Genomic DNA, 24292 nt, shown 5'->3' on the forward strand with positions numbered 1-24292 from the left:
TTATAAGATCTTTGTGTCAGAGATTGTCCAAAATATGAGTGCATAACAAGTACAAAAGAACCACTCTTATTTAGGATATATAGAAAATACAAACAGAAATAAAGCCTTCCATTATAATCTCTGTAAATTATGATCCTGCCGAAAGGCTATATATCCTTTGTTTACTGACCCCATCTCTCTTCTGCAAAACAAAACTGGAATGCAAGGATTCATCCAGCTTTTTGTGTAAACAGAAACAAACACTTGAAATCCAAACCTTTTAAAGTACAATATATATCATACAAGCTTAATTCTTTCTGAAATTCTCAAATACTAAACCCAGTATTTTCATTGCATTGTATTAAGGGGCTATTACCTTATCAATGGCTGGTGTAGGGCAACCAAAGAGGCATGGACTATAACAGATATGACAGAGAGGTGGAAGTAATCAAACATAACATTGACATAGTGATGAAGGCCCCAGTGTATATTAAAGTGCAACTTTAATGTTCGGCTACTAATTAGCTGCAGCATGCTCAAGTCGTCTGGCCTAAAAAAAAATTAAACCAATATGTGTAATTACTTCAAAAATTGTGACTGTACTTAAGTAATAAAATAAGGAATGCAACACACAACTAAAATTATTTAAAACAAGTTAATTTGAAGACCAGTATCACAAACTGTACAATAAAAAAGACTCTAAATACTGGTTTAACATTATGGAATGTATAGACATCATCTACATCTCTACTAGGAAACACTAGGATGAATTTGCAAACAATAATAAAATCTCCTAAAATCTATAACTGAAGTCTACAATTATATTGCCTAGATTTTTTAACCCCTAACACATTTCTAATGAATATCTCAAATATTCTACAACAATATTTTACGTATGATATAGTTTTAAATTCTCCATGTAAGAGTAGTTAACAAGAATTTTAGTGCGCTAAGAATATCTGTATTATACTTAAACTTACGAATAATCTGTATCTGTGAAGTGCAGATCTAAAGTTAAAAGGAAATTCATTTCATTAAGGGATTCTTCAATCTGAAAAGGAATTATAAAAACATGACATGCGTGTCCATTATTATTAGCAGTGCAAATTATCCCTAAAGACACTGAAATATCTGAATAATTTGCTTTATTTGAATGACAGATTACCTTCTTTTCATCTAACAGCATTTTAACTTTGAAGATCATAACATCATTCACAGAAACCTCCTCATTTTTGTAAAGAATCTGAAATGTTTTACTGCAAACTAAGTTGTCATGGACTGATGCTGGAAAGGCAAGATCAGCACCTGAAAATACAAACATAAGTAACAGAAAAGCATTAACAGAATTGGCCTGTGAATCTGAAGAGCTTGGGGTTCCTGACTCTAAGCAGTCTACAGGGTGGGGCTGCCCTGAAGCTACAGACCTTAAAAACCAAACCATATCGGCTGCTGAGTGAATCTTGCAAGTTTCACCACTGCTATTAGAATTAGGACATTGAATGTCAATTTCAGTCAATAACTTAGTGTCTACAGGGCATGTTTTGTTTCAGTATTTTTTCAAGATACATTGCTTGGCTTTATTCTGCACTGCAATTAAAATATTTCAGAACACTGAAATTTCCTATGAACCAGAAATGATAAACTTCAGTCAGTCCTACCTTTCATCTTCAACCTGCAGTATAAACATGAATCAGTCCTCTCACCATCCTGAGAGAGTTAAGAAAAACTCACATTTTATAGATGGAAAAATCATGTTAGAGAGGCAAAATGAATTCTCAAAAGCCACTACAGAAATCAGGGGATAACCCAGAATTAAAATGAAGGTGCTGCATAGCTTCTGGTCCTTTACACATCATACTGCCCATGTTGCCTCCACCTGTAGACTATGAGTGCAGTATACAACCTGATCCATAATCTTGAAAAAACAGCAAAAAAGGCAGCATTATCAGGGGGTAATTTTCTACTGTCAGTGACCACATAGTCCCATTTTCAGCATTGCATAGCTGCACAATTCTTGTTTCTTTTATAGGCTCCAACCATCCAGAACGCTTTAAGACAATGACACTTAGGGTGCTTTGAACTAATGTGAATGTGGGGGTGGGAGAGAACAGGTATTCTCGAGGATGACTAAGAGTGAAAAAAGAAAAGTTAACACATATGAACAAACATGCACATTCTTGGGAAAAGTTGTATCTACCTGAATTTGCCAAAAAATTGGAATTTGTTATTAAGTAGGGATGTGCTGAAGTGGCGATATGACATGAAATGCATCATGTCTTCCAGGGGTTTGGGTTGTAGCCGTGTTGGTCTAAGGACATAGGCAGACAAGGTTCCTTGGGTGAATTTGATATCTTTTATTAGACCAACCCAAATGGTTGGAGAATAGTTATTAAGCAAGCTTTCGGGTTCAAAAACCCTTCGTCAGGCTAAGGAAGCTTCAGCAGTTGGTGTGTGCTCTTCCTGGATGGAATGAAAAGTAAACAAGCCAGGGGCTTCCACGCACTCACACCGACTTGTGTGAAGTGGCTGCCTCTCCCCATTTAATTATTTTAAAAAACAAAACAATAAAAACAAAGCTCAAACCCAAAGAACTACAATTAGAAGGGAGGTCCTTTACCTTTATCTGTCTTCCAGGGTGATAGGGAACTAGGACTACTACATCACTGCTCAGTACTACTGATGGTGAGAATCTTCACAAGACACCAGATTAGTACATTTATATGACCTACAGTCTCTCTCAACAAGTCTCTCCTCAGCTTTAGAGCCATACAAGAGGGTTAGTTCCTAATAGCTAATATTTAGCCTCATTGTGAAGGAACTGAAAAGACCAGCTAGGGAGTCACTAAACAAAACCAGTAAGGAATTCTTTTATTCTTGTACTGTAGAAATAGATATCCTAGCCCTTATCTGATTAATCTAATCCACAGAATAAGCATTTTTCTCACAAAAGAGCTACTGAGCTGAGCCACTGTGCATTTTTCAGATTAAGATAGTATATAACATTTAGAGAATTTCAAGGTACATATATGACTCTATCCTTCTGACATCCAAGTCACAAGAAGAGGACAAACAGTGAAAGGCTAGATATGCAGTTGACTATGAGAGCTGGAGGTAGACAGCCTGAAACACCGTGTCCAGCCACGAACAGGTGTCCCTATTCCTATATAATAAAGGGCTTACCAATCAGAGTGCAGTGCGCCGCCATGACGGCGGGCACAGAGGGGACTGAGCGGGGGCAAGGCCAGCAGCACTGGAGACAGCAGCAGCACAGTGTGCTAAAGGACGGGGACAGAGGGGATGGTGGGGCAAGCTCCCCACCCCCGGCGAGGCAGCAGTGGTGCAGGGTGGTGGGTGGCAGTGCTCCGTCCTCATTCTTGATGAGCAATTGGCTAGTTCTAGATAACCAGTGAAGAACAAAGAGTGGTGAAGAAAGATATGGAAATGAGGTGCATGGGAAGAACTGAGGAGGGAGTGCTGGTGAGAGAAGTGGAAGCAGGAGACTGAAATTGAAAGAGCAGCCTGGGGAGACAGACTACAACTGGGAACTGGGAAAGGAAGATGCACACAAAAAGAGAAACCTGGAGAGGGAAAACACAAGATTTTCCAGGCATAGAGATGGAGACTGGAATGAGAAGTTTAAGGACTGGGGCTGTGCCTAGATAGTTAAGGAGAATGGACTGTGACACGGAACTAGGCAAGGGGAAGAGGCAAGACCTGGGATACATTGCAGGGGAACACACAAGTCTGACTGAGACTACACTCCTCAGAGCCTGAAATGGAACCCCAGATTCTCTCTCTGTTTTTCTGCTGGCAGCATCTGGTGAAACTAGTGGCAAGGAGTATGCATCAATCCTCCCCAGTTCTAGTTCACAGAGAAGACAATTTACTACTGTTATCAGTTATTCAATAGTGTAAGTGGCAGAAGTCTGTGTGGTAAACATAAATAGGGATCTACACAAATTGAGGAAGCAGTCAGCCAATTTTTGGGGCAGACCATGGGGCCAGCCATCATTTTCATGGACTTATCATGGCACAAGCCTCTGATTGGCCAACGGGCCCCAGCAGTCCCACCCTTTCCTGCAGATTAGCAGATGGCCAGAAACATAGCTTAATTACCCTGATTAAGCCCATCAAAGCCATTAGTAGGCAATCTAAGCATTTAATTAAACTCTAAACTGCAATGTCTTATTAAATTAAAGCTATACACAACATGAGCTGTAACTAATATCACAACTATACTTTATTAAAGGACACTGTAAAAAGGAGTTTACTTAATGCTAACCTTGAGACAGGCAATTCATGCTGGTGGTTAAATGCTAGCATGCAGCATCCAGCAGCAGTTGCTGCTGACATTCTCTCTCTGCGGAATGAACATTTGTCCATACACTGAGATGGCATGCTCAGCATTCACTGAGTTTTTTGGAATGGTGAGGCAGCATTTTGTCAGGTTGTACAGATCTGGAAACTGGTCATAGACAAAGTCCCAAAATACAGGCAGAGGCACTCTTCATGTAAGCCACACATTTCTTGTTGTTGTTTCTGCCATCCAGCGATTGATTTCAGTAGCTGAGAGTCACAATTCAGAACAGGCACCTGGTTGGGGACTAAAATAGGAACAGTACTAACGAAGGAGGCAGCTGTCTGTCTGAACTGCAGTGGCAGTGACGGATTGTACCTGTAGTAATATTTCAGCTTCACAGGTCCCTTTCTCTTCTGGTTTTCATGTTGACACCTTGACAGTTCTTGTGATGCCATGTCTTCAACACAATTTATCAAATGCATCAGCTTCTGATGTGCATAGTGGATCACAGCCTGCCGGCCTTCCAACCTCATTAGAAATTCCATGAACCAGGAGGCATTTTCTGGCAAACTTCACTTGATCTTGAATGTCTCCCTGTTCCAGGAGATCACAAAGCTTAGGCATGCACTGTGTGCCAGGTGCGATTTCTAGCTTCTTGCTCATAAACTGCTGGTAGTACAGCATATGCTCAGCATGGTAACGGACAGCACTAAACCATGACTTCCATCTTGCAAGCACAGGCTCTAGTAACAGCAACAACACAGTCACATGCAAGTCTTCACTTTGAGTGGCAAGGGACTTCTTGTACCAGACCTTAGTTGACAAGCTGTAGTTGACATTTACCTTCACTATGGTCTGAGATATGTTAGAAAAATTGATAGACATGAGGTGGACCGGCTCTGTTTGAAAAACAGGCTGGTCCAGGTCTGTTCAGCTCCCAGGTACAAATAAAATGTGCAGCACATAGTTATCTTTGTGCGGGCCGGGCGCACCCCGAGCCCTTTTTCGCGCTGCACGCGGGCTGTGGCCAGCAGCCCGGGCACACGGGGGCGGAGAGGGGTGGCTTTCGCTCTGGAATTAGGCATGGACGCGTATCGGTAGTTTAAAAGATTGTTTACTTACACCGAGATGGCAGTGGTGTAGGCTGGAAAGCTTGCTTCAGTTGCAGTTACAGAGAAGAAAAAGGAAAGAGGCGGACAAGAGTTCTAGACTCGTGAACTCTAGCCCAATCCGGCTGAAGGCTCTGAACACGCGAGCCCGTCGCGTCAGCCGAAGAAAGTACTCGTCCGGAAGAGCTCTGAACCAACTCACACGAAGTTTGCTAGGCTCCGTGGGTCCAGTTCTTTTGCGCGCGGGTGGGGTACGTCTAGGAATTCTATCGGCGACGGGGAGAGGCTAGAGATTGATCAGATCTCCGTAGCCTGCTTCAAATGCACTGGGTCCATGAGGATCCGCAGCGCTTAGAGATCTTCACACAGCGTGAAGTCTCCTCCTCCCTTGTTCGTGGAGTCCTCCAACTTGGGCGGAAACCACTCAAGCCTCTTATACGGCTAGCAAGCCAATCACTAGCCGCCACGTGTGAAGAATTTAGAACTGGCCAATAATGGGACCCAAATCTACATACAAATGGCGGGAACTCTTTGCAATGAGCACCTCTGTGCTGCAACAAAGAAATGCACCCTGCAAAGAAAGCTTCAAATCAGCGGGAAATTCTCCCTTGCACCGGGATTCTCTTTTGCAGCAGAAAACTCCACCGTGCAAGGAAGCTTGCAATTTAGCGGGGACAATTTAGCAGTGCCGAAGCACACACAAATAAAAATCACACCTTTTGGGTTGTGACAATCTTGAGGGTCAGTGGCTTCATCAGTCACAATAGAGAAGGATTCATATTCTGCCACTGCAGTCTACATATGCAAGGCAATCACTGCAGGGAGACAGTCTTGGTGAAGCTTGTTCGCACACAAGAAAACTGCCAGCATTTGGAACATTTTGGTTCAGGTAGCCCCTTCACTTCGGGTGATCAAGTTTTTCCAGTGAGATGTTCACCACCCACGAAAGCCTCTGTGAGGGAAAATGCCACCCTCACCTTGCCAAGCTGTTTTCTGTGGTCCTGTTAAAGAGCGATGACATGGTTGCTTGTTTCTTGCTCTGATGTTCAGTCTCTGCAGCAGGCTTGTGCTTCATATGCACCTTTGACTCTAAGGCCTCATCTAGATGTGCAGGGTCATGAGTCTGCAAAAGCACAAATCTGTGCCGTTACTTTATGCCACAGTGCACCCCCCTGGCACGTGCACTTTGGTGAGGGACAGACTGTCCCACTTCAGGCAAACTGTCCTTTCCGCATTCCTCCTGGTTCCTGGCATGCTGGAGCAGCTGGGGCACAAATGAAATAGTAGAGATGCTCTGGCCAGCAGCTAGAGCATCTCTTCAGCAGCCAGCACATCTCTCTGGAGGACCAAACTTCAATTTGTTCCGGTGCATGCTATTGTAGCATGCACCATGCCACTTTTTTTCCCTCAGCAGTGTTTTTTGCTACAGGGAAATCTTGGTAGCAAATTTTGTCCCCACACTGCAAATCTGCAGCACAGGGCATGTTTTAACATTCCAGGCTTGCAGTTTGTAGCACCGCAAAGAGGTTTGTGGCACGAGAAACTGCACATGCATGCACATCTGGACACGGCCTACATGTCGATCTATACTGGTTTTCCTCAACACATCCAGAGTCACATTGCAGGTGGAACAGAACAGTCTGCCTCCAGCTGCACGCCAGGTCCCTGCAGGATACTGCCATACACAGTCCAGAGCTGAAACGTATCTGACTCTCTTGGAAGATTTCTTCTCCGTGTTCATCCCTGCTCAATCCTCCTCAGGGTGCAACATGCTGCAGCAGCAGCATGCCTCTGGCTGCTTAAAAGACGGCACCAAAACCCTCTTGCTTCCCTGACTGGCCCTGGACTGACTCCTGTACTGAGCCTATGTCACAGGCTCAGCCTCTCATCTGCTCCCTCTCTCTCCCTTCCCCTCATGGTTAAAGGCTGCAGGTCTTCCCAACCTTTTCTCTGCTTGCTAGTAAATTTTTTTTTCCCCCTGCAGTGAACCCACCAAAATCGCAGAGCCCGCCATTTTTCGCAGAAGACACCTGATTTCACATTTTCTGCAAAAAATGCAAAAAAATCACAATTTTGGTAGGTCCCTAGATATAAAGCTTTGAGCTCTGATGATGAACTATGCAGATGACTGACAGAGGATGAAAGAAAGAAAACCTGTGTAAAAACAGTATATGGCCAAGTAATTGAAGATTACAGCACAAAGCATATGTGGAAGGGAATTTATTTAACACTGCTTCAGCATTTTTAATACTGCATTTCCTAATGTAAGTGCTTTACTTTGCAAACATAATGTTAACTTAGCGCGTACTAAAAGATGTACAGGCAGTCCTCGACTTACAATGTTTCGAGTTACAATGTTTCACACTTACAACGTTTATAGATTAACACCCTGTTTCAACTTTACAACACCAGTTTTGACTTACAACGCTTGATCTGATGCAATGCCATGCCAGCTAACAAGTTTGCTGTGTCACTCATCTCCCTGGAGAACATCTGTCCAAACTTCCTTGGACACTTTCTTTAAGAAAGCAGACAAGACTCCAGAAAAACCTGCAGCCAAGACTCCTGAGAAGACTCGAGCCAAGAACCCTTCAAAAAGTCCAGCAAAGTCACCTCAAAGAAGTTCTTCCAAATCAATATGATTGCTATTTACAATATAAATATATTAATGTACCTGTATTACTTGTCTATAATTGATCGAGTACAAACTTCTGGGGTATTTTTCATAAATTCATAAATGTTAGGGTCGGAAGTGACCTCAATAGATGTTAGGGTCGGAAGGGACCTCAATAGATCATCAAGTCCAACCCCCTGGTGCTGGGTTCAGATGACCCCAGTCAGATGCCTATTTAACCTCCTCTTGAAGACCCCCAGGGTAGGGGAGAGCACTACACCTCCCTTGGGAGCCCATTCCAGACCTTGGCCACTCGAACTGTGAAGAAGTTCTTCCTAATGTGTAGTCTAAATCTGCTCTCCGCTAGCTTATGGCTATTATTTCTTGTAACCCCCAGGGGCACCTTGGTGAGTAGATCCTCACCAATTCCCTTCTGCGCCCCCATTATGAATTTATAGGCAGCCACAAGGTCACCTCTCAACCTTCTCTTGCGGAGGCTGAGGAGGTCCAGGTGCCCTAGTCTCTCCTCGTAGGACTTGGCCTGCAAGACCTTAACCATATGAGTGGCCCTTCTCTGGACCCTCTCCAGGTTATCCACATCCCTCTTGAAGTGTGGCACCCAAAACTGGATGCAGTATTCCAACTGCGGTCTGACCAGTGTCCGATAGAGGGAAAGTATCACCTCCTTGGTTATGTTTGTCATGCATCTGCTGATGCACCATAAAGCGCAGTTAGGTTTGCTGATGACTTTGTCACACTGACGACTCATGTTCATCTTGGATTCCATTAGGATTCCAAGATCCCTTTCCGCTTCTGTGCTGCCGAGCAGGTCATTTCCTAGGCAGTAGGTGTGCTGGACATTTTTCCTCCTTAGGTGCAGCACTTTGCATGTCTCCTTGTTAAATTGCATTCTATTGTTTTCTGCCCATTTGTCCAACCTGTCCAGGTCTGCTTGTAGTTGTTCCCTGCCCTTCGGTGTGTCCACTTCTCCCCGCAGTTTTGTATCATCCGCAAACTTGGACAAAGAGCACTTCACTCCCTCGTCCAAGTCACTGATGAAGACATTGAAGAGTATCGGTCCAAGGACCGAGCCCTGTGGGACCCCACTGCCCACATCCTTCCAGGTTGATACCAACCTATCCACCACCACTCTCTGGGTATGACCCTTTAGCCAATTTGCCACCCACCGGACTGTGTAATCATCCAAGTCACAGCCTCTTAATTTGGTCACCAGTATGAGGTGGGATACCATATCGAAGGCCTTCCTGAAGTCTAAGTAAACGATATCTACTCCTACTCCTGCGTCCAGGTGTTTTGTAACCTGGTCATAAAAAGAGACTACATTAGTCAGGAGTGATCTACCTGCCATGAACCCGTGCTGGTTTCCCCTCAGCATAATTTAGATGGCCCATTTTTATGTCTGTTGACACATGTGATAGACCACTCTTCTGCACTGCCAAGAGAAGTCAGTAGAATGTATGATAAAAAATGGGCTGGATAAGCTGCTTGGACAAGTACATGCTGGCAGCAGGGGCAGGTTCATCTGCTGTCCTGCTGCTCGGATGGAGCTCATCTGGGCCTGCCGACTTAAAACACATCCAGTCCTTCCAAGTGACTCTGCAACATCTCAGGGTCAATGCTTGGTCGTCTGGCACCCTGCTGTTGCTTCTCTACAATCCCACTGTGAGACTTGTTTTGCCACTCGTTTAGGAACACTGAGGCAAAGAACTCATTGAGGAGTTCAGTCTTGTCCCCCCTGTCCGTCACCAATTGCTTTTGCCCATTCAGTAGTCGTCCTATACTGCCCTGGGCCTTCCTTTTACTCCCTATATATGTGAAAAACAATTTTTTGTTATCCTTAACTTGGGATGCCATCCTCAGCTCCATGGTAGCTTTGGCCTTTCTAACTGCCTCCCTACAACTGCAAGCTGAGTCAGTATACTCCTCTTTAGTAATCTCTCCCTGTTTCCACTGCTTATATGAGCCCCTTTTTGCCCTTAGGCTGCTCTGGATTTCTCTGGTCAGCCAAGGAAGCCTCTTGGCCCCTTTCCCCCTTATCGGGATCATCTCCCTCTGTGCCCAAATGATCGCTTCCTTAAGGCACAGCCACCCTTCCTGGGCTCCCATCTCTTCAAAACTCCTACTCTGCAGTGTGTCCTTGACTAATCGCCTGAGTTAATTGAAATCAGCTTTCCTAAAGTCTAGCACTTTCACCCTACTAGTCACCTTTCCCACTCTACACCTTATGGTGAATTCTATTATTTCGTGGTCACTGTCCCCCAGGTGACCACCGATCTGTAGGTCCCCTACCATGTCACCCCCTGTTGCCAATACCAGGTCCAGTAAGGCATTCTCCCTAGTGGGACCACGTACCTCCTGCATCAGGTGGAGGTCCTGTACACAGGATAGGAACCTGCGTGAACGGTAGGAATTTGCTGTCTGCGTCTCCCAGCAGATGTCTGGGTAGTTTAGGTCCCCCACGACTACCGCTTCCCTAGTCTTTATGGTCTCCGAGAGCTGCCTCAGGAGTTCCAAATCTAGTTCTTCCCCTTGGTGTGGGGATCTGTAGCAGACCCCTACCACCAAATAATCCCTTTTCCCTTGACCTCCATGTATCCTAACCCAGAATCCTTCTACTTTTGGTGAAAATAGGGTATCGGGCCTTGGTTCAAGAACCAATCCTCCATTTATAACATTTTTTCTTATGAGAAAATTGGTTCCGAGTTGCAACGTTTCAACTTAAGACGCGGTTTTCAGGAACCTATTGTGTCATAAGTTCGAGGACCTGCCTGTATAGCACAAGAGCTGGGATACATACATCTGAATTATAAAAATATCACTGTTACTTTATGAAAAGTAACTGAAGTCTGCTCCAAATCATATCATACATTAAAAAGAAATATTTATCTATATGAAGACATTAAAAATTAGAAAATATGTAGTTATTTACACGACACCATTAAAAGAGTTATGAGTATGGGCAAGTTGGTTCCTGTGTCCCACACCTGTACTGTTAGATTCTTGATTTTCAAGATTTACCCCTAAGTTGATACATTTCCTTTCACCAAAACATTTTAATAGATGGCACTATAAAAAAAGATGACTATTCTTCAAACAAATGGACTGCAAATCATGTGTCATAATATATGCTTTTTAAATCATGGTTCTACTCACAATTACTTTTAAGGCAGTTATGGTAAATGAGTCTCTCAGTGACTCTACTTTAAATGGACTTAGTTTACAAGCAGAATTTTTTTTCGTCTAGCAGCTCTGGAAACTCTGATATCAGCAATCAAAATGGTTAATTTGCTTCTTGAATGCCCCCCACCCCCGGTGTTCTAGGATGTGCAAACACCACAAAGTTAGAAAAGAGTTAATGGGCTGCTGGGGACCTAATCAGTGCTGCTCACTGTCATAAGGTATCAGATATTCAAGTTAGCTTCTAAGGGGTCACCATACCCTGCCTAACTTCAGACTAATATGACTAACTACTTCTCTCTAGACAGTTGAGGGAAGAGGCAAAAAGTACAGCCCTGTTCAGCTGGTGGCTGGCAGGGATGGGGGAGTATACTTTAGCAGCAGCAAGGGAATTCTACAGTCCTTTTTTGTGAATAATTGTTAAAGATAAACAAGCTCCATATGTAACCAAGGTATTTTGCAGCTTACCCAAAACCAATTTTATTCTTGGTTATTTTTTTTTAATTTATGAAAAGCAGAATGTGAAGCACTGTTAATGTATAGCAAGTCAAATTCTGCACCTAACCATTTTGGCAGGTTATCCTCTTAATAAACAGGACCAGATTAAACCTTATTGACTGGAAAAGTTCCTGTACTTACCAGTAGCACGTAACAAGCTAGCTTCTAATTTGTGTGGAATTCTTGGAGGAATTTTCATAGATGCACGAATCTGGTAAAAACTGAAGTAAAAGAAAAAAATGTGTAAAACGTAAGATAAACAGCATCTTTCTATATCAATATACAAAGGACACATTGCTATGAAACTATTTTCCCTCTGATGACCTTTTCCTCTAAATTCTACACTTTCAAAAAAAAGAGGAGAGGATTTCCAAGCTTAAATTAAGCTATCTCCCCTTTCCACTCTAATTGCTAATTGGTAATAATTTTGTATTGGGTTCATACCGTTCCAGGTAATGAATAGCCTGCTAATCCGGCATGTCTCTGCCTGGAAACTGAATCCATCTACAATCCAATCCGATGAGTTTTCTAGCAACTTTTCAGACCAAATTTCTTGTGTTCCATACAGCCTGGAGACCACCCATTTAGCAGAAGAGTCTGAGTTCAGGGTTGGCAAAGCTCAGTCTTACCCTGTTTACAAGCATCGGTTTCAATTGCATCAATTTATTGCACCAGTGCAGACAAAGTGTTTGGTGGAATACAGCCATCCAGTTGTGAGGTGGACTTGTAGCCATCATGGCTTATAAAGGATGGTGCCACTGTTGTAGGGGTTGTCTACCTGTCTTTGGGAGGGCAGGGTACCAGAAATTCTTAAGTCTGCAATTATCCAATCCATAATAAAAAAAAAACCTCTCTTCATGCTGACTCCCCAGCCAGCTACCACCCCATTTCCAACCTCTCTTTTGGGGGAATGTCACTGAATGAGTGGTCACATGACACCTCCAGGCACATGCGGACACTTTCATATTCCTTGACCCCTTCAGTCAGGCTTTCAACCTGGATGTAGCATAGAGACTGTACTTATAGTCTTAGTCAACGATCTTCATGTGAAGATCAAAAGGGGAAACTGTACTCTATTGTTCCTATTAGATTTTTCAGAGACCTTTGATATTGTTGACCATAAAATGTTGATAACAGGTTTACATGATTTGATGGGTATTTGTAGGAATGCTCTTAATTGATTCCACTCCGTCCTAGCAGGGAGGTCCCAGAAGGTGGCAATGGGCAAAGGAACTATCCTGTGGGATCACTCAGGGTTCTAGCCTGTCACCCCTCTTGTTTAATGTGTACCTGGGTCCCCAGGACAAAACCATGCAGATATGTGGAACCTTAAGTTCAGCTGAGAGTAACCTCCTGCAAGGTCTAGCTGCACGCCAAGTTCATTTGGTGAAAATATGTGGGAAGATATTCTTGGTAGTTGTTTTTTGAGGACGGTCAGAGTCCAAGCCTGGACATCTTCTGAAAACATTACAAGACCTCATTGGGCAGGCTTTTAGCAGAGAGAGTTAAGTTTTGGCAAAGTATCACTTACATGAGATACTCTTATACTTCTCCCTAGTAATATGGCTAAGTTGCCACTTTACTGTAGGATTCCCTTACTGAAGAGGCTTTTAAAAAATACAATAGTCATAAGTGTTATTGCTGGATCCATAACTGCATTTTTTTAGATCTTGGCACACAATCATCTTGACTAGAACTTTGACACTTTCTCCATACCTTGGGCCAGAACAACAAGAAACTTTTCAAGGTAGGCTGGTACGCTGAGCTTTTAACACCAGGCCTTTAAAAATACTGGACTTTAAAACAGATACGGCCTACAGTCAAATCCAGCCCATTGAGCCCTATCATGCAGTCCATGGTGCTGCCTGTGAGTCTAAGACAAGACCCTCATGTCACATGCAGCTTATGGGGGCCGGAGCTGGTGCACATGGCACACAGAGGTGGGTCCAGCACATGGCATGTGGGATGGGCTAGCATGTTCCAAGTCCAATCTGATATACTGAGCCAATCAGGTCTGCAGACTGCCCCTGCTCCACTCATTGGGTATGTGGGGCCTGATGAGTTTGACATCCCTGATTTAGAAGAAGTGGCTCAGCTCAGGGCAAAATATGTGAACATTAAATAAAAAACTCAACCTCTTATCTGTGAAGCAATGTTTTAACTAGAATGAGGAATAAACTACGCACAGCAGATGACAGAATGGTGACACAGTGGAATACACTGCCTAGGGAAGTTGTGTACTCTCCATCACTGGAGGTGTTCAAGAGGTTGGACAGCCACTGGTCAGGGATGATCTAGGTGTATCTATGCCTATGTTCTACTATGGGTATTTCCCATGCATGGGCTTTACTGGTTGCCCCACCTCCCCTTTCTGATGTTTTTAAGCCTTCCTCAAAGGCATTGAGTGTTGGCTGCAGCCAAGGCTGGGCATTTTGACTGGGGTGTGCCATGCTCTTTCTGCAATTTAAAGCCCAAAGTTCTTGGCTAGAGGGCATTGCCCCTCTGCTCTGGGTCAGATCAACTGCACATAGCCAGATTGGTACAAACAGTGTAGTTTTTTGTCTTCCACTGCACAAGGGGGCAAGGCCCTCTACCTCAGGTCTCTTGAGTATATATTAATAACCTTTTATAGAAGCAGGACATTGGCTGCCGTAGTTTCCCTGTTTTGCCTGTAGCAGGTTAGGGTGTTATGTGCTGTGCCGTGCTATGCTGTGCTGTGCTAGGATTGATGGTAGTTTTACCTAGATTAGATTATGAATTTGTATAGGAAGGTTTGGATAGGGATGATCCTACCTCAGGCAGGGAGTTGGACTACATGACCTCTGGAGGTCCCTTCCAGCTCTACTTCTCTATGACTCTAAGATATTTACCAAAATGTTAGAAGTGTATACTGTAATTAATTTTCAAATACCATGACTAGTAAGGATCTCCCTTCAGACAAGAAGACTCAACATGCAACAGACACTATTCCATTCAATGATGTATATCAAATATATCACTAGCACCATGACTGAAAGAGACCTGGTGCGGGGTGGTCATGACTGACCACAAAATGAACATGAGCCACCAATGCGATGCCACAGCCGGCAAAACAAATAAAATCCTGGCTTGCATCTACTGATACATCACAAGCAAGACCCAAGATGCCATTCTCTCGCTTTACTTGGCCTTGGTGAAGCTGCAGCCGGAGTTTACATCCACTTCTGGGCTCCACACTTTAACAAACGTGGAAAAGCTTAAGAGAGTCCAGAGGAAAGCCATGTGCATGATCAGAGGTCAAGAGAGCAGGCCTTATGAGGAAAGGCTGATAGGCAAAGGATTCAAGCCTGGAGAAGTGTAGGCTCAGGGGGGATGTGGTGGCAGCCAATAAGTATATAAGGGGTATGCATCAGGATCTGGAAGAACATCTATTCAGTAGGGCACCCTGAAGGAAGACAAGGTCAAATGGTCACAAACTGCTGGAAGACCATTTTAGACTGGACATAAGAAAAAACCTCTTTATCATCCAAGTCTCCAGAGTCTGGAATAGATTCCCCCCAGAAGTGGTGCAGGCACCTACTCTGGACAATTCAAGAAGCATTTAGATGATTATCTTGCTGGGGTCATATGACCCCAGCTGACTTCCTGCCCTTTGGGCAGGGGGCTGGACCCAATGATTTCGTGAGGTCCCTTCCAGCCCTAATGTCTATGAAATCTATGAAATTTATAAACACTAAAGCAGGGGTTGTCAGACTTGCCCAGCTCCCACAGCTGGGTCTATACCATGGGGCTCCTCACAGGCCAGATACAGACACAGCTTTGGAGGGGGAGCAAGTGGCAGCAGCATAAGCTGCTGTGGGTACCTGAGCTATGATGGTGGCTCTGGGAGCCACAGGGACTAACAAAGCCATTGCTCAGCCTCCTGCCACCAAAATGCACCCCCAGAATTTGATGATGGGCCCCCATCCCCAATCCTGAATTCTCAGGCCCTTCAGAAGACCTCCAGGATGGATCTGGCCCAGGGACCATAGCTTTTAAACCCTGTATTCTAAAGGAACATTTGTTAAAAGTTAACTTCTTCTCATTTACATTGCAAATCACTTCCACTGTATTTTATTTACCCTCTACTCTTTCTCTCCTTTCATCTCCTCTTACAGCCACGCTTTGTTTTAGTCAAGCTTCATTCCTAGCTATACCCTTCACTTGCCTAAAGCATATTTTTTCTGACTTTGTGCCTTCCTTCTTTGTGATTGGCTCACCTCCCCAGTTAACTTTCCCTTTCTGTTTTCAATTGTTTTTAAAACAACCTGTCAACCTTGTTCCATCAGAAATTTCAGCTATGATGTAGTTAACTCTTTTTAATCTATATATATATCTAGATAGATAGATAGATAGATAGATATTATATATATCTCAATTCTTCCCACTTTTGCAACCAAACAGCAATTCTGTGAGCAAAGACCTGTTACTTTCATCACACAGGTCAATTGTGCTAAGTGTAATAAACACTTCAATTTGTGTTAGCTTACCTCTCACCCATTTTAAGATGGGTGTACGCATTTTGACTAAAGCAGCAAAACACCAAAAAAGCTCTTCATGTTACTAGAAAGGCTGGGAAAAATCATAGATACTTAAAGAGTAACTATTAATGGATTTGAAGTTTCCTGAAGAGTAATAATTCCAGGAACCTGTTAGAATTTGTCTTTTGCATATTAATGATGTTTGTGCTCACTGAATTAAATGCTGCTAAATGGAGTTAAAAATCACAGATTACCAGCAAGTCAGGCATAAATTCAATACATAATTCAAGGCAAGAATAGCTATCATTCTGGCTTTGAAAAAGGAAAGATAAGTGGATATCTATAAAGTATTATTACTGAACTAAAATGTACATAATTTGATTTTCTTGAATATTTATGCCTGTCAGAGGCTTAACTGCACCCTTTATTAACCTGTCACTGTGGAATGTAGCACAGGGAATCTGCCAAAAGAGCACTAGGATAGTCACTAGGCAGTCAGTCTTCAGAGTAAGGTAGTGCAAGGAACATTCAGAGAGTTAAACAGTCATCCTGAGCACTGCAAAGCCTATGCAGAGGTCTAGGCAGAAGTACAGACTAGTGTGTAACAGCCCTTTAAGAAGTTTCAGGATTGCTAAATTAGAACCTAACAGATGGGTGGCAGGCTGAAAATGCTACAAGGGGACACCAAACAAAAGGATGACCTACTTCCAGTCAAATAAGTAAGAGAGCATCTTTGGCATGAAGTCCTGGACTCTGCTTAAGCTGAGAACTTTTTCCATACACATTTTATCTCCTGCTGGAATCTACCCTTGACCAGCTAATACTCCAAATAAGGATAGACGTCAAAGCCCTTACTTCTGAGATGCACCATTATGATCATTTTGTGAACACTCAGATGTAGAGAGTATGTAAGGCATTATTTAAGTACTGTACATGGTTGGGGGCCTGCTATAACGTTAAATTCTTTCTATGGAGTGAATGGCTTGAGTTTCAAACGAGCACTGAGCCTCAAGAGATGAGCTGAACACAATTGTTACTACCTTGAAGTTGAGGTTGCATATGTACTTGTTTAGTCTTCTTCAGTGTAAGTTTCTACACTGTTAAGAGTAGAAATCTCTTCTCGTGTACTCCCACAATGGCTTTTTATGGCTTCTAGACAAAACAACAAAGCTAGTTCTGATGGCAAGAACCTTCTTTGAGAATAGCTTCTGAAGAAAATGGTATAAGGTAGGGAATGCTGTTGTGTAGGGAGCATGGGCAATGTTTAATGCCCATCCATCTGCTGTGATAGCTGTCTAGGTTTGGCACCCAAGCAAGGCATTTATTAAACAAGGAGCAATACTTCAGATTAGCTCTAGTGACTCAACTCTTCCACCAAACTTGCTGTCTCAGAGTGCCAGGCTGATTCAAAAGGAAGACAACAGATAGTACACCAGGACGTTTTTCTGCTCATAGTTTGGATGTTGGTTGCTGGAACAGGATGGTGTCCTCAGCCTCTCGAAAATGATACTTGTAGGACAGGGGTGTCCAACCTTTTTGAATGTGGGGCCAGATCATGAACTTTTTATCACCCAGTGGGCCGGCGAGCCATAATCAAAGACCTCACAGGAAGTGACATCACATCAGGAAGTGATGTCACATGACCCTTGACACCAATGAAGTTGCAGGAAGTGACAATGAAATCGGTCTGCTCCACACAGGAACTTACCCCGTGCCTCCGTCCACCCCGGCCCGGCCCCCAAGCACCCCCAGCTCTGCACGGGAACTTACCCCGTGCCTCCATACGCCCCGGCCCAGCCCTAAGGCACCCCCAGCTCCACGTGGAAACTTGACCCGTGCCTCCGTACGCCCCAGATGGCCCTGAGGCGCCCCCAGCTCCGTGCGGGAACTTACCTCATGCCTCCATCCACTACGCATGTGGGCAGGGTGCAGGCCATGCTGCAGCTCCCCCGGCCACGTGCCAGGGGCAAGGGGCAGAGCTCGTCCCCAGCTCCTCCAATCAGGCGTGGCTGGGGCAGCCCCACTCCGCGCACCCTTGAGCAGCTGCAGCAGGACCCGGCTCACTGATGAGCCTCGCGGAGGTAAGCAGCTCCCCTCCCCTCGCTGCCAGCTGGGGCCTGCAGGCTGGCCCTCCCCAACTCGCCACTGCCCTGCCCCAACTCGCCGGCCCGCCCCAACCCTCCCCTGCCGCCGTGGCTCTGCACTCCGCCATGGCCCTGCCGCCGCGGCTCTGCGCTCCGCCGCCGTGCTCTGCATTCCGCTGCTGCGGCTCCACCACCACGGCCACAGCTCTGCTCTCTGCCGCTGCTCTGCACTCCGCTGCCCCACCACCACCGCCCCACACTCCGCTGCCACGGGCCAGATAAAATGGCTTGAAAGGCCACATGGCGGCCCGTGGGCCATATTTTGGACAAGCCTGTTGTGGAGCACTTAGTCTGACAGGATGTTGAAGAGCTCCATTTCCTCAAAGGGCAAGTCTCCTGTTGTGCCCTGTACTTTGTGCAATAGGCCTGGAGCCAGCTGTTGTAATGACCATCAACCCTCCCTATCATTAGTACCCCTGGCTGGTGATAATGTCCCAAGACCACTTGACCTTTGACCACCTTCATTTCTTTCATAAAACTAGATTTTGGAAAGGGAATGACTCTCTTTCCCATACAAAGTGATTGTATTTTTAAGCAATGCCTATTTGAAGCTGAAGAAATGCCTCGCATTCAATTAGACGTTAATAATTTCTTTGGATCCTTGCCCTTAGGAATGCCCTTAATAAATTTGGATTTTTCTGGCAGTGAACACCCAATCATTGTATCTAGTTCTATCACCAAAGAAGTGTTCAAAGCTCTTTACAAGCATAAGGTATGTTCACCTCTCTTGTGAAAGTAGAAGAAAAAAAGTCATGATTCCAGAATCTTTCCATTAATCAAGCTGAAGGTTTGCACCCAAAATATCAAAGCTTAGACTTTTTTGAATTAACTCAATGCCTCAGGTCTCTACAATTCCAGAATCATATCACTGGCATTAAATACCTCATCTGGGGAATTGGTAAAATTTACAGAGTAGAGAGGACAGGGAGCATTTGCAGAAACACTCCCAAATATCTGCTATATCTACACTAGTCTTCTTCAGATGCAGGTATATCTATCACAAATCACGCCTCTTCACACTCCTGGCAACCCAGCTGTGTTGGCTGAAGTCCCTACCATGGACTCAGTTACTACTGTTAAAAGTGAACTTTTGCAAATGTGGTTGTTTTGTACACTGTAGTGAAATTGCTTCCAATTGAAACCAATATGAGATCTAAATCTGGCCCAATTCGTTGTTTTTTTATTTTTTTATTTTTTTGGGGGGGGGGGGGGTAAACAAGATTTTAATTTGGGCCTCTAACAATCAGAGAAAAATTAAGCCAAATAAGTGGTGATCTTAAATATATTATCTACCGCTCCTGTGAAAGCCTGAAGCATTTCTCAGTAGAAAGCAAAATTTATACGAACAGTGGTAAATAAAGGAGAAAGCTTAAATGAAATAGGATACATTTTCAACTTATTATAAAAACACATGTGTCTAAGTTGCAAGACAAAAAAACCTAAGAAAAGTATAGCAGCATGAGACATTATGCAAGACCATTTGTGACAACTAAAAAATATACACACAAAATATTTTAGATCAAAGGATTGTTGGGGGTAGTTTGGAACATTAGCATAACAACATCAGGTGCAGTTGCTGGAAATAACTGAAAGACAGAAGTGAAATGGAAGTTAAACAAAACTTATGATTTCTCCATGGGATGCCAAAGCCTTTTTTTGTTCCTGCTTACTGTTAGGAAACACCCAGGATTCCTGTGGCCCAGAGAATATGCAAGTAAGGTTAATTTGGTACTATCTTTTGGGGGCTTTAAGTTTCAAAAACAAAAAGTAAAAATGCAAAGCATCTTTCTGATTTTTAAACATCCAAGTAGCTGTATATGCTACTATATACAAGACTGAAAAAACGTATTAAATTAATCTACATCTTCGAATTGCAGCAGTTCCCTGAAGGACAATCTTAAGTGTTAAGAGTTCCTATATTCCAAAGTTCTTTATAGCTGTATTTGTTTAACTTAATTTTCATTTATTTTTATTTGAAACACTGACTGTGCAGCTTGTCATCATGTTTCAATTCAATATTGGTAACTATTACCAGTGTTCAGCTTTTGGCTGCCTTGGGTGGACTGATTTGTGTTCTATGTTGAGAGGAGATGGGATGAGGGGGATGACAGGACATTTTCAGTGTCTTTGAAAACTAGTTTAGAGTTCTATCTTTGCAAACAAACACTCATAGTTGGTCACACACCTTTGTTTTATACAATGTTTTCCAAATGCAACAGATGGAAGAACAGAAGATAAGTCTTTCAACTCACTGTGTCTTTTACTGCCAATAATCTTTCAGATTTTGAAAGCTTTACAGCTGTGTAGTACTGTTTTATTTCCTCTCATCTGTACATAAGTGGGTGTACAGGCATTGGAATTCACTCGTAATAGTGAGATTTTAAATGAGTGTCAATATCCATTTTGGTAGCAAATATATTTGGCACTTAACTGGAAGTTAATATTAAACAGACTGAAGATAAAATAATAAACAGACTGAAGATAACTGCAGCTCTGATCCTTCCTAACATAATTATCATCAATTTTATGTAAAGATGGATTAGCTGAAGATTAATATCAGGGTTTCTCATTCTCTATTCTCTACTCACGTTCATCTCTCTTGTCACCATCCTTCTTTCTCTCAGTCATTTTCCACAGCACTCAAAGAACAATAAATTGCTCCTCTTTAACTAACTGGGACAACAAATACCACTATCAAGTTGCACAATAATTTAACCTTGAGACATTGTTCTAAGTATGAGACAATTATGAAATAAACACATGGATTCAGATGCATGGTTCTAAAAAAGTACTTATTATACTTCCTTACTTTTCCAACACGCACCAGCTACAAACACAGAATTTTAAACCAGTTAGTTTCTACAAGTTTGAAAAAAAGTATTAAAAGCAGAGCTATCCAATGGTTTATTTCATTAGGATTCAAGAACAAATCTGAAGGACTGATTAGAAGCAGCTATATTTTAGAAGCAAGTTACTAGTTTCCTGACAGCATTTCTTTTAGTTAAATTCATAATCTATATCCATGTGTTCTAAAATCCACACTCTTAGTTGGAGTGCCCTAAAACCAACTGAACACCAGTGGGCCACAAGGCAGAGAGGACTAGGAGATCAAATCACATTTGTGCCCAAATTGGCCTCAGTTGTTCAACATTTCTCCCATCAAGTACATGGTATATGCCATCCTTTTGGAAGAGCAAAACTAAAGAAATTGTATTCACAACAGTTAAACTCTAGAGGTGCCAGGCTACCGACAGGGCAGACAACATCTTTTTAACCTGCTACTTTCTCCTCCCCTCCACTCCCCACCCCAGCTGCAGAGTTTAAATATACACGCAACAGCCACTGAAGCCCATGTACAACCTGCCAATGTCAGTTTGAATCTGTCTTGGCAGGTATCTAGAGAAAAGGAAAGCAATCTGCTGCAACCTTCTGTGGGGGGGGGAGGGGACTTATTTTGGGAAAATAGTAATCTGAGTACAGCAGGCACTCATGTATTTACAAAAGGAAAATAAATTACACTTGAGATTGCCTGTGAGAAGGGCTGAGATGGTGGGGGGGATGGATTTGAAATTGAAGGAGAGGGGTTTGGATGATAAAGTGAATGGAAAAGACCATCAGCTCTCATTCTTCTAGGGAGACTTTCCCTATTGAGGATAGTCAAGACCCTCTCCCTACTTGGGTATTGTATCTGGGGACCCCTTGTCCCTCTGTAGCTGTCAGCAGCTACATTTCTCCTGCTCCCCATGTACTAGGGTCTGTCAAAGCTACCCTTCCAAGAGTGTCTTGAACTTTTCTGATGGCATCATATAAGACCTGGGTACATCTGTCTGGCCCTTCTCCCTGTTCCCTCGCCTATAAGCCACTAACTCAAGATCCCTGTTCCTATAGATTTTTTTCCAAGGTCCCTTTCCTTGCTCTATGTTGCAGCCAGAATTGGGATGGGGATATTTCCCCCTCTGTGAAAGGAGCTATGAACAGTCATGATGCAACTATACATCACATGCACACTGTCTTGAGACACAGGCAAGGAGATGAGAATGAATATATTTTATGCATAATCACAAGTTCTTTGTATGAAAGTAAGAACACCCACAGAGATAAACAGAGCATCTTTCAGAACTACTGCTTTCCAATGCACCATCGGGTGTTTAATTCAGCTGAGAACATCACATTGCTGAAACCCCCATACTGCAGGGGGAGGTATCAGCCAGGCAACAGCCAGGGAGTCAACATAGATTTGCATCCCCTATCTGCCTCTTACTGCTGCAGAGCAAGGTGTCAGTCCAGCTCCTGTTGCAGCTGCCAACACTCACCCCTGTCTCTAAGTGCCACCAATTCCTGGTGCCACTCACCCCCGCAGTGTACTCACTGAAGTACTTACAGATTCATTCAGATTGACAAAGCAGAACAGTAAATTTGGCAACACCTCCCTACACAGCAGTGTGAGAGTGATTAGGGAAGACAAGCCCCTGTAAGTGGTAAATTCCTGCCCAGACGTCTCCATTCCAGCCCCAAGAGAAGACAGTAGGCCATCTGACGCACCTCTGCAGGTTGCATCCAGACTGTGGGACACATGTTTGACACTTCTGGCTTAACAGGAGTGGGAGGGGAGGATAAAATGGTGGCAGTGTGTTTATCTTGCAAAGGATGATAGGAAAGACATGCCAGTCTTCTATCATTTACTTACTTGGGGTAAACCTATAATAAAACAGTCAAGATTTCGGAACACAGAACATCCAATTGCCCGCTACCCCTGGCAGCAACTACCTTTTCAGACAGTTCAAAGCATAACCATAATCTCTCACAATAACAAAGAGCACAGGAGGAGACACAAGCACACAGAAATCAAGCATTTCCTTACTCCCTACCTAGCAACACTAGCATGAGATCCTAACATCTGCAACTAACATTTCTTCGTAAACTACAAATCCCAAAGACAAAAACCTAATGCATGTTTAAGATTGACAGTGGTCTTATGCGCCCTTTCTGAACAACTAGTTCAGCACAACTCAGTTCCTGATTTTCAGAAGTGTAAGAGGAAAGGTATACAACATGCAACCTTAACTGTATTCTTACAGCAATATACCCATACACACAGTCTCTGGACTGTAATGAAAAGGAATGATCTACACCCACCCTACAGTCCAACACTTAGACTACTGAAGGACATCTCAGCTACATTCTGCAACCTCTTCCCTCTAATACACATGAAACCGCCTTGTACTATACTTTCACTTATTTTGTTACATCATACATTTCAACTACACATCCTTCCACCTACCAGCTGACAAGTTTCATGGTAAGAAGACCACTGTACTCCATTAACAAAACCTATAAAATGAAGTGCTGAAAAGAAGCATACTAGATCTCAAGATACCTGTACACTTCTTTCCTTTTACTGTACGCCCATGTGGACAAGGGAGAGGCAAATACATGAGGGTATAAGGCAGTTCAGGCCAGCTATATCACAGTTGAAGATAGTCCCTCTACCAGGCAATACCTCTAAGCATAATGCTGTGAATGCAACTGAAGTGCTTACAGATTGATTCTTTCCCTTGGCAGTAGCAACTAGAAATAAAGTTGCGTGGGTGCATACCTTAACTCTTTTCCCATTTTCCAGGGATTTGAGTTTTGCTGAATTCAGTGTTTCAGAAGGATGTGAGATAAATCTTGATTCTGCACCAAAAAAGCTTTTCTGTAACTGAGTATTTACAAACATTAAAAACTGCTATGGGTGATATTTACCAAAGCACCAAATGGACTAAAGACTCTGGAAAGACATTCATCTGTAACACTACAAAAAGTGCCGCAGCACTTTGTAGCGCTACAAACATATCATGCTACAGGAGCATAGAATAGAAATGTTCCAGCCCCCTGGCTGTGGCACTACAAAGTTGCTTCAAAGGCGCACACTTCATCCAGGGAGCAATAGGGGGCTGCCACATGGGCAT

General features: G+C 43.4%; 1 protein-coding gene across 6 annotated transcripts in view; it reads right to left on the minus strand.

The window, feature by feature from the left end:
- The window catches only part of FAM135A (family with sequence similarity 135 member A), a 127811-nt gene that overhangs the window by 75015 nt on the left and 28504 nt on the right, over window positions 1-24292 (minus strand). For 4 of the 6 annotated variants that reach the window (XR_003096494.1, XR_003096495.1, XM_025217024.1 and 1 more), the window contains exons 4-7: window positions 11840-11919; window positions 1145-1284; window positions 960-1030; window positions 356-529 (exon numbers count right to left, since the gene is read on the minus strand). Coding sequence is in view for 4 of the 6 variants with exons in the window: in XM_025217024.1 (XP_025072809.1) it covers window positions 356-529; window positions 960-1030; window positions 1145-1284; window positions 11840-11919 (465 nt within the window). In the remaining 2 variants the exon portion in view is untranslated. Of the gene's footprint in view, window positions 1-355; window positions 530-959; window positions 1031-1144; window positions 1285-1637; window positions 1687-11839; window positions 11920-24292 lie in introns of those variants that run through there. The other 2 variants (XM_025217033.1, XM_025217037.1) reach the window with 2 other exon arrangements.

Source organism: Alligator sinensis, unplaced genomic scaffold (assembly GCF_000455745.1).
Source record: "Alligator sinensis unplaced genomic scaffold, ASM45574v1 scaffold499_1, whole genome shotgun sequence".
Taxonomy (NCBI): domain Eukaryota; kingdom Metazoa; phylum Chordata; order Crocodylia; family Alligatoridae; genus Alligator; species Alligator sinensis.